The sequence below is a fragment of the Gymnogyps californianus genome, chromosome 5 (assembly GCF_018139145.2).
Source record: "Gymnogyps californianus isolate 813 chromosome 5, ASM1813914v2, whole genome shotgun sequence".
NCBI lineage: Eukaryota > Metazoa > Chordata > Aves > Accipitriformes > Cathartidae > Gymnogyps > Gymnogyps californianus.
The window spans coordinates 60,573,072-60,592,949 of record NC_059475.1 but is presented as its reverse complement, the minus strand read 5'-3'; the positions used below and the strand labels follow the sequence as shown (position 1 = coordinate 60,592,949).

The 19,878-nt window shown below is 36.7% G+C and overlaps 1 protein-coding gene across 3 annotated transcripts in view; it reads right to left on the bottom strand.

Moving 5' to 3' along the window:
* Nucleotides 1-845: 845 nt before the first annotated feature.
* The window catches only part of TDRD9 (tudor domain containing 9), an 87,543-nt gene continuing 68,510 nt past the window's right edge, over nt 846-19,878 (bottom strand). For 2 of the 3 annotated variants that reach the window (XM_050896920.1, XM_050896921.1), the window contains exons 23-36: nt 19,100-19,200; nt 18,170-18,343; nt 16,815-16,926; nt 15,220-15,432; nt 13,371-13,460; nt 11,140-11,400; nt 10,527-10,676; nt 9,373-9,443; nt 8,880-8,989; nt 8,024-8,120; nt 7,200-7,338; nt 5,985-6,094; nt 2,992-3,064; nt 846-1,679 (exon numbers count right to left, since the gene is read on the bottom strand). In XM_050896920.1, coding sequence (XP_050752877.1) covers nt 1,584-1,679; nt 2,992-3,064; nt 5,985-6,094; nt 7,200-7,338; nt 8,024-8,120; nt 8,880-8,989; nt 9,373-9,443; nt 10,527-10,676; nt 11,140-11,400; nt 13,371-13,460; nt 15,220-15,432; nt 16,815-16,926; nt 18,170-18,343; nt 19,100-19,200 — 1,797 coding nt within the window. In that variant the 3' untranslated portion in view covers nt 846-1,583. The remainder of the gene's footprint in view (nt 1,680-2,991; nt 3,065-5,984; nt 6,095-7,199; nt 7,339-8,023; nt 8,121-8,879; nt 8,990-9,372; nt 9,444-10,526; nt 10,677-11,139; nt 11,401-13,370; nt 13,461-15,219; nt 15,433-16,814; nt 16,927-18,169; nt 18,344-19,099; nt 19,201-19,878) is intronic. The other variant, XM_050896922.1, reaches the window with a different exon arrangement.

Here is a 19,878-nt window from a genome sequence, read left to right as displayed (position 1 = left end):
CTTTCAGTTTTATTATGACGAGCCATTACAGAGTACCTCTTCTTTACTGAAAGCATTACAATATGGAGTAGGCCTTCAGAGGGGTACAAGTAGCACCTCAGTAACCCGCCACGAGATGGCAGCACAGGCACACGAACAGACCAGGACACATTAGCCACAGAATTAAAAACAAAAACAAACAAACAAAAAACAACGGAAAATATATTCTGTTCCTCTCAACTTGCAATTTCAGTGTTTCTTATGAGGAGTCACGATAAGTTACATTATTTATATCATGCCTTTTGGTATTACCAAGTTACCTTTTCCTACAGAAATTCCCATCATTAATAGGCAAAGCAAAGACTTGACATTCTGCCTGTTTCATTTGCCCCCAAAGGTTTTTAACTGCAACACTTAATTTGCATACAACACTCAGCTGAGAAATACTGTTGTCTGAACCACCTGAGATGCAGTTTTTCTATTAAACCTATCTCACTATATAAAGTATGTTGTTTTATAATTCACAAGGATTAGTAAAATGGGTCTAAGGAAGTAATGCTTATAATAAGCCACTGAAATTGCCTATTATACAGTTGCCCCTCTGTTTAAGTACAGCTTAAAATAATTTCTCAGTTTAAGCATCCCCTTATTTTCCCCAAATCTGCCACTTTTTTTTTTTTTTTTATGGTGACCATTGATTCTGTCTGTTCTTCAGAGGATGACTGGATACTACACGATCTTCAAATCATTGAGTGAACAGTGAAAAGATTAGTACTTTTCTATATACTGTTTTTGTATTCATGTATTTCATGAATGCAATCACATACCATTAATAACTAAATTTAGCTTTTATTAAGCATGACCGCACAACAGAAGAGACAAATACATTTTATTTCACTTCTGCATTTTATTCTGAAACCACTGACCTCATTTTTAGGACTAAAGATCTCATGGGTAAAAATAAGAGGAAAGGATGAAACAAAGGTGCTGTGAATCAGTAATTCAAAAGTATTCTTCTGCCATACAGGAAAAGAAATTATATATCATGTTTTGCTGTATGAAAAATTAATGAAAAAATTGTATCCAGTACATGAAGTTATAGTTTGGACCAGAACATAATCTAGATCATCAGTTTCCTTTGACTTCTAGTTTTTGGTTAACAAAAACTACAAACACCTTTGTTGTTTGGCTTTTCAAAAAACTAATGACAAAGAAAATAGGAAAATGCAACTTGCAGTTAAAGACAAAAAATCATGCCCCATGGCTTATGAGCTTTTAAACAGAAAATGAATGACTAAACCTAGATTTGCTTTGTCTTTCATGTACCTTGTGATAAACCTGCTCAGAAGTATTGTTAAAATGAAAATTGCATCCTGCTTTACGTCAGTTTGTTTTATGAATAAACTCGTCTGCTCTAGGTCAGCAAACCTTAGCTTTTTTAAAAAAACCCAACCATTAATATATTCCAAACTGTGTTTTAGTACACTTACACTAATCTGAAGGAACAGTCTTGCAAAACGAGCATCCAAGGGTTATGTAGAAGACAGACGTAATTTTTAGACTACTTGTAATACCCTTGTCCTCTGAAAGACTTCTAGAAATACTTAAACATTCAACACAACAAGCTTATGTAGCTGATAAAGACCATTTCCTCTTTCATGCTGCTTTTCAGACTGGTCAATGATACGCTGAGAATCCACCTAATCAAAAGAAGCAAGATGAAATTCAGAATGCATTCGTAATAATGTTTTCCTGTATAACATAGTTAAGCAAAAGAGTCTTGAAGAGTTTTGACAGTTTCAAATCACACAGGAATTTCAGTTCCATGCCACACATTTCAACGTAAGAGCCAGTACTATAAAATGCTGTATCTCATGGTTTGCCCGAGTCAGAATACTATTCCACAATCAATTCCAAAGCATTACAAGTAGTATTTTATATGATTATGTAAAAAAGATGTCCTGACATTCTTCAGACTTCAGATGCAGTGGGGAAAATCCTGATCCAAGGCCTATACATTAACTTGTTATAAGAGCTAAACACCAATATAACTGAATAGGAGATTATCTTCGTAAAACCAAGGATAACTGAATTTGAAATATGAAAATAGAAACACTTCAGCTTAAGGCAGTATATCATGACACACTAATCCCTCAGTGAATGCCTACTAGAAATATGTGCCCTTGGTGCTCATTCACTGTTGTCAATCTTTTCAAGAAGAGGGACCTAAACCCCTCATTTCTATGCCTCAGGGTGGGAGAGGCACAGGGAGGGTGCACGTAGAAATCTTACTCCTGCGCTCAGTAATTCCTTGCCCCCTTTTAATTAAGAAAATGCACTTGTTCGTCAGGAAATGCAGTGGCCTGCAGAGGCCCTTACAGAAAGAAAGGTAAGATTTCTAACAGGGTAGGAAGCTAGACTTTTCAGCTTTATGAAACCCTCCTGGGTTTCGAGAAAACTGCCCTCCTATCTGATCCCACCACGTTCATTCTAAAGCAAGCCACATTTATGTCTGCTTAAAAGGGAAAAGCCACCTGAAAGCATAGCAACCCAAAACAAAACTAAAATGCACTGCATTCAGATAAATCTTAAACAAGGAAAATGTATCAATCTCTTTCTTTTAGGCCACTGCTGCTTAATAGAAAGAAGAATATAAAATTTTAACTTCCAATGATTGTAAAGTTGCCTTTACAATCTCTCTCAACTTAAAAATCATAAAGTGTTCTGTTTGAAAAGGCTAAATATTTGTATACATAAAATTAAAAAACAAAACACCCAACAAAATAAACAGACTCTATAAAAATAGAGTATCAATAGAGACTGATGTATACACAACAGTTCTTATGCCTTAAATTCGACTCTACAGTGCTTTCAGTATTTTTAAATTCAATACTCAAAAAAGACATCCTTCCAAAGGAAATTCCCCCTTTGACCACTCTTAACTAACTGTACTGGGGTACTCTACTCTTCAGGGGGGGAGGAGGGGTGGTGTGGAAATCTTTATACCCTTACCTGATTCCATGCATACGGCTTCTCATACCATGTAGGAACAATTGTATGTCGAGGTTTTGATTTGCAGATTAAACTGAAATTACATAAAAATAGCCTTAAGAAATACACTTGTATTTGATTAATTATAACGACAAAGGAATTTTTATATTAGATACAACTCCGCATTTACAAGGGGTCTGTGCTGAAGGGAATCTTAAATTTCCTTGTTAATCTAGTCTGATTTATTGACTTCTCTGTACTTTGCCCCTCTAGTGTAAGAAGCCAAAATACAAATTTTCACAGGGACTTTAAGTGTATCAGAATGTATTTTCTTTTAAAGAAAATAATGTGGGTTTTTTTAATTTACAAAGTACTACAATTTGCAACTGTCATTTATTCCATAAGTTTTATGCATGCTTATTCACTAGAATATATAATACAGCTATTTTTAGGGTATTTTGTTTTGCATGACAACTCAATTACTATAGACTGTCTGTCTGCTCCAGTTATTTCCTCAAGCTGTGCAAAGTACAACAGTAGTAGACTTTAATTAATTCTGTCTAGATGTGTTTTTCAAGCACTGATTTTAGTCTTAAGTAGTGGTGACGTGTTGTAAAAACAATTAGCTTTCGAAAAATGGAAAAAAGTTATGAAAGACTGTTCAGGCTAAATTTTTACATATTTACTCTTATTAATAAAAGGTCAGGGTTTTTTCCAAGACATAAAACAAAGTACAATCAGAAAAAAATATTCAAAATGAAGAAAGATTTTACACAAAAGAAAAGAAGACATCATGATAATAACCAGATTGTCTCTTCCTTCAAAAAGGTTAGAAAAAAATTAGAAAAATTAGCTGTAGGATCGTTGGAACAGAATCAGTAAAAGCACAAAGATCCCAAGAGAGAAAACACTACCACAGAAAGGTATAAAATCCTAAAGAAAGAAAAGCCCAGAAGGCTGATGAGAATGACTGAGTCAGGCAGTCAGCACTGACTGAACTGGGGAACACGTCAACGCTGAGGACCTGCGCCATGGAGCTGTGCAGGCTGCTCCTTCCCGTCCCAACTGGCTGGAGATGTCTGAACAATCAACTCAAAAAAGTTGCCGAAACAGTAGCAAGTATTCAGATGTCTAAAGAAATAGCAGTGACATTTTTGTGCCTTGAATTTAGCATGTAAGTGTTGATGTCCAAGCATGAGCTCCTGTTACTGTCACAGTTGCCTCCAGAGAGGTTTTGTTTCTTTCTGCCCATCCACTGTCCTTGACTTCTCCCTACACTTGTTACCACATGAATCATGCAAGCAAACTTCATTCAGCTTTGAAGTCTAAACATGGTACTACATGGCAGTGTCCAAAGGCAATGCAGACACCAACCGGCCTGAGGTACCTGGACACAAACAGGAAATTAAATATTGCATCAGCAGTATGCTCGACAGCTGGTATTTTACCAAGAGTTTTGCAGACGTGAAACATGAACAGCTTGCTGTCAGCCTGCACTGGTGCTCCTTAAGTTGAAAGCGCAAGCAGCATGCATCTGAGGTACAGCCTTTGTGAAGCTGTACCGCCACTTTCTGGAGGCACACACAGCCCGCTGCAACAGCTGGCTGGAAGATGCCGTGTCTCAGAGAGAAGAGCAGCTGACCCACTGGCGGCACGCACAGTGTAACGCCCGAAACAAAAATAATCACCTTGCTCCCTTGTCATAGCCAACATGTCTGCTGGTCAGCTAACATATAACAGGTATCTCCACATCTTCTGGCAATTGTTTATGCTCTTTTAATTTCATTTCCAGTGCCTCAAAAGGTAAGGCTGACTACCCCCCACACCTGATAATTTATTATAAAATGTACCACACTGAATTTTCTTTCAAGTTTTGGAAATCAGAAGTATGGGTACTTACTTTCAACTAAAGGCAATGTAATAGTTTTTTCACAGATGAGAAGGAAAAAAAAAAAAAAAATCAACTGAGCAGGTACATTCAAAAACAAGACACACCTGAAAACTCAGAATAAACAGCTGCTCTGATAATTATTTTGATAACCTAGGGTAAGGGCAGCTAAGCTTAAAAGCTTCTGATCTTTATCAGCATCATGAACTGCCTCACCCTGGCATACAGTTACTTTAGAAAAGCTCTATTCGCAAAAAAGGTCACATTTCCTAGAGATGAGGCCAACACTAGAGAGCATAACATAACCCTTAATTCACAGCTGAGCCAGAGCTCTTTTTTAAATCTGTTCAGTACAGAGCCAGGTAAGGATGAGAAAAGTCTACTGATGATACAGACAGCACTAAAATGCACTCTACATTTACAAGCAAGGAAAGATTTTTCACAGCATGCTCAGCAGTGGCAGACATTAGAAGGAACTGTTACAGGGATACTTCATTAAACTAGCTCCCCCAAACACTTCCCACACACCACAAGCTGAAAAAATTCTCAAGACTGCCTGCACTGACTCACAATAGGCTTTTCAGAACCACTGCTTCAGTTACAAGCAGCAAGGAGGCCTGCTGGGGAGGGGGGGGGGAAGAGAGGCAGGTGGCCTTAACTTCAATTCCTAAATTAACCTGGGACTTCCAGCAATTAACTTGGCCAACACCTATCCTACACAGGTCTGTTGAGGGAGGAAAGGCAGCACACACAATTCAAATTTAATGTATAGGGAGAAAGAATTCTAAATCCTTCTGCGCTCTTATGCCATAGGACTTTATTAGCTTTGTCTGGGGTGCACAAAGCAAAGATACATCAAAACTGGTATCCTGTAGAACAGGTTTTGCAGTCTAGGTTTTATGACTCTTAAGTGATCAGGCTTCCCTGAAGAACCAGTGCTTCCACAAGAAGTCTAAAGTTGTTGAGTATACTGCTTTATAAATAAACAAAGTAAATGAAATGCATCATTAAATGAGAACATATATTATTTCCCCAAAGCCTAGTCTGAGCTATGCTTCAAGCAATCATTTATTTTGTTTTTGCTGAGACTGTGAAACAGAAGATCTTATTTCTACAAAATTATTACCATAGAAGTTTCTGACGAACGTTCTCCTGCAGCTGTGTCATTCTCTCTTGTCCAGAACACACTGCACATTCACACAGCAGCTTATTAATGGCTGTCCTTAAGATGTTTATCTGTAAAAATACCAGTGACAGAATATAAAGCACACTATACCAGCACTAGTTCTGTATTATATTATGCTGACATGAAGGTGGTCGTGGCACTCATACCACCAAACTTCAACTGGAATATTATTAACATAAGCAAAAACATCTGAAGCTTTAGAAACACTTCTTCCTCCAGATGCCTCTCTGCTGCTCAAAGATGTTAATGTTCAGCCACTCGATATCACAATCTTCAAGATTACTCAGATATGCCATAAAACATACAGGCTACCACTTGCCTGGATTTTTTCCAGCACAGAATTCCTTCTGTAAAAGTTTTAAGCATTTTCTCTATCCGTCCATAATTTTCACATGCACAACAGCTTGGTGTTACCATTCTGGCTAAGGTGTCATGAATACAGACATCACACACACCAAGTCAGTGCTTTCAGAAAACAGCAGCTCACAGATATGTGCACCCCCATGTCCACTGTGTCCTTAAAAAGCCTCTAGAAACCACTGGTCACCACCTAATGCACCTGCTCTGTACATAGAACTAATCAGGGCATGTGAGATCCTTCACTGTCTAAAGCACATGTCAAATCTAAAGCACAGATCAAATACAGACTATTGTCCTGCATAATGGAGTATATGTACATACTTCCCTCTGACAGATCTGTCTACAACTTGCAAAAAGGCTGTAATGAGGAATACAGGGGGTTTTATTGTTTGTTTGGTTGATCCGCTCTGAGAAGTAACAGATGACTTATCAGAGCTGTAAAATCAAACTGAAGATTGCAAAGCAATAATGCTGGGCTGATCAGTAAAAAACACAATAATCCTAAGAACATAACTAACAAGTATCAACATCTGATTAGTGCCAAATCAATGCTTTTGAAAAGCGTACAATGTATCGTTCTGTAATATTTTATTTTGTTCAAAGTGTATGGAGGGGGTAACTGTGTTTTTTCTGATAAGAATCCAAGGTTATAAACAGGTAGTACACTAAAAAAAACCCCAAAACCACAGCTTAAAACAAGTTTTCTTATTAACTCTAAGAGTTAACTCTAACAGTTAACATGCACTGTATTCTACTTAATTCCTCCTATAGCAAAAATTCTTATGCATGTTTTACCTCTGATATGTCTTCCACTCCAAACTGCACATCAAATGTCAGCTCCATGTCATTTTCTGGAAGCAGTGGAGCCCTACAAGTCTGACTCCAACCCAAACCACACAGAACACCAGTAAAATACTTTCCACTTTTATCAACCCTATACAAAAAAGAAAGAAAAGTCTCGCCTAGAGATGAAGAAACTAAACTTGTATGAAGACAGACTTAAATGAATTTGTCTAAGCCATGCCAAGCAAGATATAGGTGTTTTAAAGAAGCTAAAACAATTGAGAGGCATTCACACCTAGTCATACTGTTTTTGTAAATATAGTGATGAAACAAAACTAAAGTTCTGGTTATGAAAACATATACTCATAAAACTTAAAAAGAAAATTGTATATATGCAAAATGAACCTTTAATTAAGGAAAGCTAGCTTCACTATGTTGAAATGACAGTCTACAGATACAAGAATTTAAACAAAACACAACAGTAATGCAACTGCCAGAACTCAGCTTTTACGAAAATCAGGCAAGTTCCTCTCCTAACGCAGATTTAAAACTTGCCCAGTTTTACAGTTCGTTTTCCTAGGCTTCCACCACGATTGTCAGGAACTGTATTGCCTTACTGTGAGGGTAGAGCCTGCAGCACCAATTGATAAGTACATGAAACAAGTTATCTTAGCTACATACTATACTAAAACTGATAAAAGATACAAGAATTACATGAACAGGAAGAGAATATACTAAATGCTGAAAGCAGAGCAAAAAAAAAAAAGTCTGTCACCAATTTGTGAAAGTCCTAAAAAAAAAAGAACGAACCACCACTTTTTAAAATGCATGAATACCTGAGTTCTATAGCAGGAGCAAACAGCATACTGAGGAGTGCAAGCAGGCCAGGAATAGGAGGCATCAAAGATGTTTCCTCTAAAATCACAGTAGATCCTGTTACAACAACAACAAAACAAAACAATCTTGTCCTGGTTTCGGCTGGGACAGAGTTAACTCTTCCTAGTAGCTGGTACAGTGCTGTGTTTTGGATTTAGTCTGAGATGATGCTGATAACACACTGATGTTTTAGTTGTTGCTAAGTAGCACTTTTCCTAAGCCAAGGACTTTTCAGTTTCCCATGCTCTGCCAGCAAGCAGGTGTGCCAGAAGCTGGGAGGGAGCACAGCCAGGGCAGCTGACCTGAACTAGCCAAAGGGGTATTCCATACCATGGAACATCATGCTCAGTATATAAACAGGGGGGAGTTGACCTGGAGGCGCGGATCGCGGCTCGGGAACTAACTGGGCATCGGTCAGCGGGTGGTGAACAACTGCATTGTGCATCACTGGTTTTTCTCCCCCCCCCCCCCGTTATATTCCTTTTCATTACTATTATTATTATTATATTTCATTATTACTATTGTTAGTATTATATTTTACTTTAGTTATTAAACTGTTCTTATCTCAACCCACGAGTTTTACTTTTTTTTTTCCTTTCCTCCTCCTCACCCCACTGGGAGGGGGAAGGGGGAAGCAGCTGCGTGGTGCTGAGTTGCTGACTGGGGTTAAACCACGACAAATCTAAGGAGTATCTAATGAAAATGAAACCTCAAAAAGATGTAACGTAGAACTACAGTGCCATATTTATTTGTAGAACTATTCACATAAAGACAGAAGTCTAGAGAAACTGTCCAAACATTTTTATTAATCACTACCAGTTGCATTTGCTGATAAAGAAGCAGCGACCAACAACTGCTGAAAGGGATCTTCTGGAGCATCATGGACAACAACAGAGTTTATGCTTTCCTTTTGTATGAAAGCACTTCTGGGGAGGAAATAAGAAATATTTTCAACATTAAAAAACCAAAACCATACAAACATGTAAAACCAGAATTATTTTAAATTGACAATGCAACCTCACTGGATAGCAGTTACTGGCTGAAGATTACATGAATACCATTTAGTAGATGTATATGATGGTTAATAATCTCTCTGTAAGACATTAACACACCTTTAATAAAACTATTCTTAAAATTTTACATAGCAATAGTGTGCATACTAATGCAATTCAGGCCTGAATACTCCAATCTTTTCAATGAATAAAAATTCTGTAAAAATCTGTGAGAGTAACTAGGATGGTTTTTGCCTATTTATCAAAAACAACAGCTGAGAACGTGCCTATACTTCACAGTAAAAGTCTTCTCATACCTGAACTGGGATACTCTAGTCATACTGTAGCATTTCACCTCGTAAGGACTGAACGGGCCGAAAACTGTTACCTTCAAAAAGAGAGAGAACAAATGATATTCTAGTTAGTCAGCACCTGGATCTCTCCAAATCAAAATCTTTTATAAATGAAAACCAAAACACATTTCAGCATGTATTGAGCAACACTGAATTGATAAAATGATAAACAGCATTGTCATTGCACCCATCCAAAGCAAACTTTGCTTGCTAAGGCACCTAAACAAAAATAATGTATTTTCACAGATCCTGTGGATTCACAACTTTCCTCTGGCTTAAAAAAATACAAGTTCAGACTTCATAGAGAACCTAACAAAATCAGGTCATTTTTGTTTACGTGAGCAGGTCTTTAATCTTGAAAATATCTCACTTTATGAAAGTGAGTAGTTGAACAGGCTTACTCCTGTGGGTAAACTGAGCATGACTAGGTGCCTGAAAGCCTGAAATTTTGTCAGGTCTGAAATGGGAAACGAATTATAATGTAGACAAGGCTTAACTTGTAATCAGAATGCGGAACAGGACACATTTTCATGTTTTACATTCCAGCTTCGTAGTGACTAGATATCTCAAAATATGTAAGTAAAAATAAATTCTGAGTTTGGAATTGGCAGCGGAAGAAACACCCACTGTTTCATTATTATCAGTTACTGGACTGTTCAGTGCATCACCTATCCTAGCTGCTTATCTATCACTAGCTGAGGAAGAATGAAACACTGTATAGTAAAAACCACCTTTAAATTTTCTGAAAAATTGATAGGATTGTAACTTTGTTTTTTGCTGTAGCTTATATAATGAAGACTACCATGTGTGGAAACATTGTGTTCAGCTTTTCAATTTTATCTTCATTCTGCACTGGTTCGAAGTGCTGCCTTAGAATGTGTTAGAAGAGTTGGTTCACTTAGCTCTTAGGCTATACTTCAAAACTTTGTTAAAAGCTGCAATAGACTAGTCTGCAATGGCGGTCACATTATGGCTTTCTACCAACAGAAAGTAGAACGCACTATGAAAGGCATCAAATATAGTTTGGTTATTAAAGGTACTTTCAGTCTTCATCTCCATTCTAACAACGTGAGAAGCAGGGTCAGGTAATGACATACCAAAACCACCACTCAAGTTACCTTATGGGTTGGTGCATCAGATTTATTGTCAGAAAACCAGTTTAACAATCTTTCAATGAGATGCTTTTCTTCCTCTCTTGAAGATACAGGCATTCTCTCTTCTTTCTTTACTTGGTCCAAAAATAATCCCTTGAGCAAATCATGGCTTTGCTACATAATAATGGAAGAGTGTTAAAACCATGAAACAGCTATGTTTTTTAAAAATTTTACAAAATGGTCCTACACAAAGAACATGCATACTCACATACGAATAAAAAAACCAGTGTTCTTATCACCTTCCAGATTACATAAAACATAAAAATGGAAGACAGTTAAAGCTATGAAACAGTTACATTTTTTCAAAGTTTCAAAAAACAGTGGAGCAGTTCAATTGATGCAACTATCTCCTGGGAAACATCTCTTTCAAAAGGTGTCTCAAAGCAGCAATGCTTTTGGCCAACAGCTCAATGTGAATTATGCAAACATATAAAAATATATTGTCCCATTCAAGTATTAATCTTGCCTAATCCAATGGCACTAGTCCAGACTTCAACTCAACTTCTCAGGACTTCAGACAGTCTGAGCCGAAATAAATTAGTATAAGAGAAGTAGAAGCAGCTTACTCAACACATACTTGTGATTCGTATGATTCTTCTGCTAGTTCAGCATAAGATTCTTCAATAAGCACATCTCGAATATTCACAAGCTCTTTGCACCTCGAGTAACGGAAAACATCCACATGCAGAACACTATGCACAAGTGAATACACCTTCACTAGAAGAGTATAGCCATTTACTAGTGAGGCAAATCTCTGGCTAGCACTGTAACTCCACCGTTCCCCACATACAAGAGATTTTGCAGATGGACGCATCTTGCATATCTTGAATTCTAAAGCCTAGAGCAAAAACATTGAAAACAATGCTTGCCTGAGTAGAGAATCAGCACAAAAATCCTTCATTTTCTCAACAAACTGTTTGAATTAATAACTATAAATTACTTCATAATTATTGCAGTGGCTTATGTTAATTCCTAGGACTGCTGTAAAGCTACTGGCATAATCCCTATTCCGTCATTGCCAATGCAGCTACACATTACATCTCATATCACTTCAATATTGTACATACTTGCTAATGAATCAGAGCAAAAAGCATAAATAAAAAATTATTTGGTATTAATTCACCATCCACATTAAAATCTTAGGAGTCTAGAAATGTATTCTCTGGAAAGAAGTTTACAATCTACAGTTCTTTTCAACTAAGGTAACAGAAAACTTGTTAAGATCACTGCAGCTATTCTGTCCCAGGCAAGCAAGAGTAATTAAGTTCTCATTCAACCCCTTTCCACAATTACTATCTGTAATTATGTCTTCGAATGAATTTACAACAGAAACACTATTTTTTTTCCTAGCCGCTCATTAAAACTGGTCATTAAAAGATCAGGCCTGAAGCAGAAATACATTTCCCTTTAATACATCTGAAGAAAACACAAAAAAGGATGCGTCTTGCCAGAATTAATCCTACTTATTTTTTAAATCAATTATAAAAGAAAACCAAACAAAATTAACCCTGACAAGATCTAATACTAAGAACAGATAAATAAAACAGAACCATACTTCTGCAGGTTCATTTCTCATGTTCATCATTAAACACTTCAGAGAACAGTTAGTATGATACACCTGTTTCAATTAGCTTAAAAATATTTGAATGAGGACTGAAAAGCTGAATTTCACTTGAAGTCTAGTTATTTTATTTGTAAATATAGCTCAAGAGAAATATTTTTCTGAAAAACTAGCTATAAAGTCCCTCAGATTTGTGTTACAGATCACTATTTAATTATCAAGAGAGTTTTGTCTGAAAAGATCCAAGTAAAGCCAGTAGTTCAAAGAATAGCAAAGCAGCACAAAGCAAAACCAGAGACTTCTAGCTTTGCGAAATTTAAATCACGTATATCTCCTATGTGTTTGTCCTGTAACTAATAGTGTAGCAGAGCAGGAGCTTTGATGGAGCAAAAATACTCTGCACAGTAATTGTACGCAAGATACTTGCCACTGCAGACTTGTGCCATGCAGACAAGAAGAGATACTATGCTGCCACTTATCTGTGGTAGGAGCAGCTAGGTTTAAGCAGAGAACAATAGATTAAAATAGTCATTGATAGTTTCTCCTCTCTGGGCTGTTGTCTAGGCTGTATAAACCTCTGTCACTTGCTCAGAGGTTCTTTAGACTAAAGCAAAGCTGGTCTACTGCTCAGCCTGTTAATCCTGAGCTTTGCATATAAGCAGGCAACAGAGGAACCAGAACAACATTCTTGTCCTAGGGAGAAGTTCTACTTCTCATAGAACTGATGGACAGCAAAGAAACTGATAGCCAAAAGCAACAAGCAGCAAAAGGCAGCTGTTAGAGCAGTTTCCTCTCTCCTTCTGCTGTTCCTGTGATTACACGTGGGAGACAGATCCCACTATGTTGTCCCCACAGAAACAGGACTAGTTCAAACATTCAGTTAAAAAAAAAGTGAATACAAACAATGTTTTTTACATCCAGTCAGGGAGCAAGTTCAGGCTTTTCTTTTTTTTTTTCCCCCCCCCCTCTCTAGCAAGTGCCCCTGAAAACAAAAGGCTGAATAACATTTCTCTACAATTAAATACAATGCAATTCAGTTACACACAAGAATTACTGCTCTGTGCATACACACCTGTGGATAACATTTATCCACCTATTAGTGAAGGTGATTTGTAGGTACTCCCATTAGCAAAATACACGTCACTTCATTAGTATTCTGAAAAGCATTACAATTTGAAGTACACTTCTGTTTGCCAGACCAGACATGAAAATATCTATTAAGCAGCAGCAAATAGCATCACTCCTACCTGGAAAGGAAGCTCTCGAAGACAGCTTGGAATCTCTTTTAATTTCTTTAAAGGCACTTTTGATCTATTGCCATAATCCACAAAAAAAACCTGGAAAAAGAATCAAGAGCATCTGCAGAGATACCACAATGTTAAAAGTGCTACTTTTAGTGGCAAGGAAAGCGACAACCTAAGTTTAATAATTACAGTACAACACAATCTTATCAAGCGAAATGGAAGCAAATTCAGAGTCTGGAAAACATGCAAGTGAAGTCATGTCAAAAATAATAGGTCAAATTTTATCATGTCTATTATTTGATCCCTTGGCTTAAACATCCACTGGTAATGCAAATCTGCTAAATCTAGAAAAGGCAAATTTCTCTGAAAGGCTCTAATTCTCTCCCCACAATTAAATCTGTATAATCTTATCTCTTAACAGTGAGTGATACTACCTAATAACTGCTTTCAGATAAGCAAATGCTAACATGGATCCGGTGACTGTTTATAAATGCAAAAGAGAAAGTGATGAGATTAGCACTGTTATTCACTAGTTTTCCATGACTTTAAACAGATGACAATGTTCAGCATTAACTCTATAGGGGTGACACCCAGCTATGTTAAGGAATCAAGAAATTCAAAGGAGGAATGGGCTGTGCAAAGGCCAATCCTACAAAAATTAAAAAATCTGTCCTTAACTGCTGAAAAGAGAAGTATTGGCCTGAAAAATGAATACCAATCTTGAACTGCGGCACTAATTTCCATTACTGTTCTTGGCACAAAAAGCCAAAATGTTCTGATGAATTTGCCGATGATACAGAACTCAGCAACATAAACACTGACACAAAAAAGATCACACTGAAGGAACCTAAGAACTCAACAGGAATGGGAAAAACCAAATGATATGAAGTAAAAGATCATATCCTTTGGAATTTTTAACAATTCTGCTATAAATGCTCCATTATTATTTATAAATTCTAATTTGTTGGAAGTTACCAAGGACACAGAACTACATATAAGATGACAAGAGGTGGCCCATGCAAAAAAGCTATGAAAAGGCAAGTGTGGCACGTGCCACATGAAATATTTTTGAAAGCAGAGGAGAAACACTGTGTTGGAAGAGGAATACTAGCATCATTGCATAAGCAAAGGCAGAACTGTAAGTATGGGAGCATGCATAATTCTGCTCCAGAAAACTGAGATCAAAACAAAATAAAGGAGTGAGATGGAGACCGGGTGAACAGAGAGTCAACGTAGTATGTGAGATCAGAAAGAGCGCAGCTTGCTTCAATTAGCAGAACAAAGTCCAGGAAGAAAAGATAGACAAGAAACCGGAGGGGAGGGAAAAGAGGAGGAAAAGAAGAAAACCTATGTAAACCAGAGGAAGAAATACTGGCAGAAGAACAAGCTTTGATGAATTGGTCATGAATGACTGAAAACTGCCAATACAGTGGGGGCAAGAAACTTACTTTTTCAGATGGATCTCAACCTACTTATGAAGAGGAAGTGATGGGGCTGCTGCCAGCAATGCAGCACTGGACTCTGATCTATGCGTTCCTTACCATGTTTTCAAAGTTACTGGAGGTTTTAGTCTTTATTTTGCTTCAGCACACAAGACACTTTACTGTATCAACAACAGCCTCTCAATTTAATACTAAAATATTCCTGTGTTCTGGAAAAAAACTAAAATTCATCTATTCTGGCAACATTCTATTAAGGTTTTATTTTAGTTCTGCTTCTACAGATTTCTTTACTGGAATATTTATAGTTATCATGAACATAGCGCTTTGTAAAAAAAAAAAAGCATAGGTCCATAAGATTGTTAACCCAATTACATCCTACCAATTCAATATGACATAACATATTACTGTACCTCAGCAAAATCTCCACAAACATACAGAATACGAGCTCTATAGTAACCTCTGTTTTCCAAATGAGTGAATGGTGCCAGACAAACCAACTCTGGATGTGGGGACACTGACAAATCCATCAGGTTCTGGTAGTTAATTTCAGCAGTTAGAGCCTGGAGTACAGTCCTATTTTTTTCATCTATCCTGTAACCCCAGAAGTGTCCAACTTCTACTATCTGAAAGTATAAAAATTAGACAATATCAGATTTCCTATTATTTTATTCTGCTACATCAAATACAAAACACATCTGAGCAAAATACATGAAAGCACGCCTACTCCTGACACACACAATGTTCTCGTTCTGCAATAATGCAGTGAAGCATTTCTGTTTCATAATTAGATGCTATTTTAAAATGTTTATTTGCTGTGCAACTGCAATACGCTTTTCATCTAAATAGACCCTGATATAAGCATTACTAAAATACAGAAAATTAAGAAAAGACTGCTTCCATTTTTCTAAACCAAATCAACATACAGAAAATACAAGGCATAGAGTTGATTAGACAGATACATACAGATATGGTGCACTTTTCTTATTAGTGAAAGAACACCAGTTAGCTACATCTATCAGCAAACAGGCATTGTTACTGTTATGATTAGCCATCCTTTAGGAGACTGAAAAGAACACACCGCTATTTAAATCAAATTGAATAAAATAAGTAATCTTTTCAAATGGCTTACTGAACTCATATACCATTTCTGATCTTATATTGAGTGCTCATGATAAAAAAAGAATCTTTATTTACAATACATACAATCACTCAATATAAGATCAGAAATGGTCACAAAGTAGCATAGATAGCTAAGTGATTGGAATGTGTCTGATCAAATCCATGAACTTTTTTGATCCAAGAGACTTAGCTGAATAAAATGAAGAAAATATTCTTTTCTGCACTTGCAAAACATGTCACTACTATCAAGAGCTGTTTTAAAACTTCAGCCTATAATTTCCACTAGCTCAGTGGTTTGGATTTTTTTTTTTTAATCATCATTTTTATTTCAGCAGCATATATATTGCTTGCCATTACTCAATTTGTTGAGATGATAGTTAACACAAGATTTAAAAATTCTCAGCTTCAGAGTTCAGCAACATTTATATATACATATAATTTTCCCCTAACACGCTATCTTTTATGCATGCAATATTTTTCCGAATGAGCATGCAGTACCGTTAATTCATCTCATTTCTCACATCTACAGTTTCAGAAGAAAACTGCCAGTTAATAACCAGGTAAATGGCCCAAATACCTGCTGATTCTCATTTCTACAGTGTACACAAATATTTTACCTCTCCCATTAATCCTCTTTACATTTATGCCTACTTCCAGCTAACATTTACTGCTAGTGAATCCCACAAATTTTGTCCAGTGCGACATGCGAGTATTGTTTAACAAAGAACTACTAAAAATGAGACCAAGACTATTCTCCATACCTCTTATGTGCTAAAAACATTAGTACCCATTCTTTTCATTTAAGCTTGTCAGCTATTCATCTCTGCAAAGTTATCCAGGTACCGATTATCAGATATGACCTACTTCATACGTAGAACATTCCTACCTCTGTTATCTTGATGGACAGAAGACGATTTGGGATCATCTTTGACTGTTGTAAAGTACCAAATGAGATTTCCACAGGCTCCACTGTCTGCTTCTGACAGTCCACATTTACTCTAAAAAGTTTATGGAATAAAGATGCTAAATACTTCACGCACAAGTGAAAACTCAAGAGTTCATTGTTTTTCCTTTCATTTGCCTCCCAAGGTGTCCCTAGGGCATGTTTATGTACTTAATGACTTTTATTCAGAAATATATGAATTCAATTAGAACATAAAATGACCATGCAGAACCAAAATACTACAGAGAAACTGTTTCAATTCCATTATGAGCAAACACAGGAAGATACATACCAAGAAACAACTGTGCCATCAATTTATTAGAAATTGAAGGAATTAAGGTTAAATAGTGAGGCTTTTTGCTATGGCATGCCTTCTAAGCTTATTTTTTAAAAATAAATTGAGTATACTACAGCACAACGATAAATTAGGCATTTTAAAAAATATATATAATATTCCTTTTACTTGACAAAAGTTAAGAACTCCAAAATTAGTCTTCAGCCTAGGAGACTTCTTTCTTGAGTCCCTCAAGAATTAATTTTCACAAAGATTCTAAGTGCTGTTTTGGGCACAGTGAAACTGCTAAAATGTTTTATTAAAAACTAAGTACAATCAACTGGAAGTGAAGTATTCACCTGCAATTTAACCTTTCCAGTTTGTTCCTGCCTTCCTATTTTAAATTTCTTATTTTAAAATATTAAAATGTCTGCAGACCCATCAGGAGCTAGGCAGGTTACCATTTTAGCAAGTTGCTTGTATGACCTGAAGCTAAGAATCACAGACAGCATATAACAACAATGAAACCTGCCTGCCAGATTTTTCTAGCAAAAGCAGGTGTGGACCAGAGAGACTCACTACACTGCATTCCTCATCAGTATTTTCTATTATGCCTCCCCACCTTATGTTGTTATACTCCTCCTCCCTCCCTTTCTTTTATGTCCCCAAACGCTACTCCTTATTTATTTTGGTTCTAGCAATCCCCAGATTGTCTCTAGCATGAACAGAAATTACTGTGTACATCCATACTTCCATATGCCAAAGACAAATGGACTAGAACAAAAACAAAAAAGAGTATATATTTGGAGTTCTCTTAAACAGTAAAACACCTTTAACTATAAAGAAATATTTAAGACAATCATGTTATTTCTAGTCCTGCAAAAACATTCTGCTTATACAAAGTTTACATATGGTTTTTGAACCTAACATGTCTTCCTTGGTGACACTTCCAAGGATTCACACTGAATCCAGCAAACCTCATTTCACTGCAAAGAAACCTATTTTCCATATGCAATACCATTACCTTAGAGATTTCACACTTGCAGCTGTCACACCTTGCAATTGCCTTTCGATACCATCTGGATAATGAACATTCAGCTCAAGAGGAATTTTCAGCTGTGACATCTTGACTGACAGGTACACTGCAGGAAGAATCTTAAAGCCCTCCATTGGGTTACGGGAGAACTCCACAAAAGCCCTGTTCAAAAAACCACCAAATAAAATTGCAATAAATACTTGATGAGGAATCAAAACCCAACAAAAAAACCACAAAGCCACCATTTCTTCTCCCTGTCTTTATCTTAGCAGGCCAGCAAACAGTAAAAAGCATGTTCCTTACAGGCTTTGCCTACTGCTCTTATGCACCTTAAAACTTTAATTATCATGATGGTTTTAAAGAAAACTTTCTAACATTCTCACAAGCACATACCAAATTTACTGCGCATATTTAATAAAAATAGAAAGGATCTGAAAATATATGTGAATAAGAAAAGAATTAAAGATTGGAAAAGGCATAAAAGGGCTACATGAATTCAACTTTGGGCAGCTGTAGTCCAAAGTTAGCCAGACGATTAGTTAAAACAGCCAGTCACATGCATTTTGTGCAAAGCCATCTGACTGTACAAATGAGCTAAATTCAGTATACAAGTTAGAAATAAACACAGACAGATTGGCTGCAGTTAAGGTCCACTGTTAGACAACAGAAAAGGTAAAACAGAAGGCAGTCTCTAATTCAGCTAGTTTATCTAGTGTTATTCCAACCAATGCATATCGAACTTCAAAACCATCTTTCTTACTCTATCCAATACATTAAAAATAAATTACTGATTCCGAAGAGATGAGAAGAAATAAACTCATTTTGTCAGTGCACCATTGACAAAAAGAATTTTTAGATTACTAGATTCATAACTGAGAACATGAGAAAGGCAGGATACTTGAAGAATTTTATACTTACTTTGACCCATCATATGCAATAGATTTTACCTGCCCACATTGTCTAAACAGTGACTGCAACTGTTTATGGTATAGATATCCATAGGGAGGAATATTCTTCAGCTGTTAAGAAAAAAAAGTTCAATTTGGATACATTCAATTATTTTAACGCATTAAGTTCACCTAAACAGTTAGCTTCCTCCTTCACTTGAGCTGCAATAGTGATCTGCAATAGTGATATACAATCTAAACCCCACCAAATTCAAAAAATGCTATATGCTATATTAAATTCAAAAATCTCAAGACAATAAAAATCAGAGTTTTGCTGCTAATGCTGCCCTACCGCCTCAAACCAGTAGATGTTTTCTTTCTCTAACTATAAACGAAGCAGCTTCATTTATAATTATATATATTTCTTTGATAATTTTTCCTAGAAGCTGTCTAGTATCCCTCTTTTTGCTGGTAACAGAAAAGCAATGGATTGCTATGCTTCCTTGTCCACCACTGGGAACTACATCCTAGGCAGCGTGCATAGCCTGGGAAACAGGAGGAGCTACAGCCCTGCATGTCCTGGCAGAGCTACCACATATTGAATTATTGAGGTACGGTGGGACAGCTTGCACAACTGGAGAGCACTTATGGATGGATACATGCTTCTTAGGGATGACAAAGAACAACCTCTTGGTCTTCCCTGTGTGGAAGAGCAGCTCAAATGTAAGGTGCTCTTACATGGAGCAGTCAACGGGACGACCCAGCTCTTGTGGGTCAGGATAAGAGAAGAGGTCAGTAAGGGTAACACTG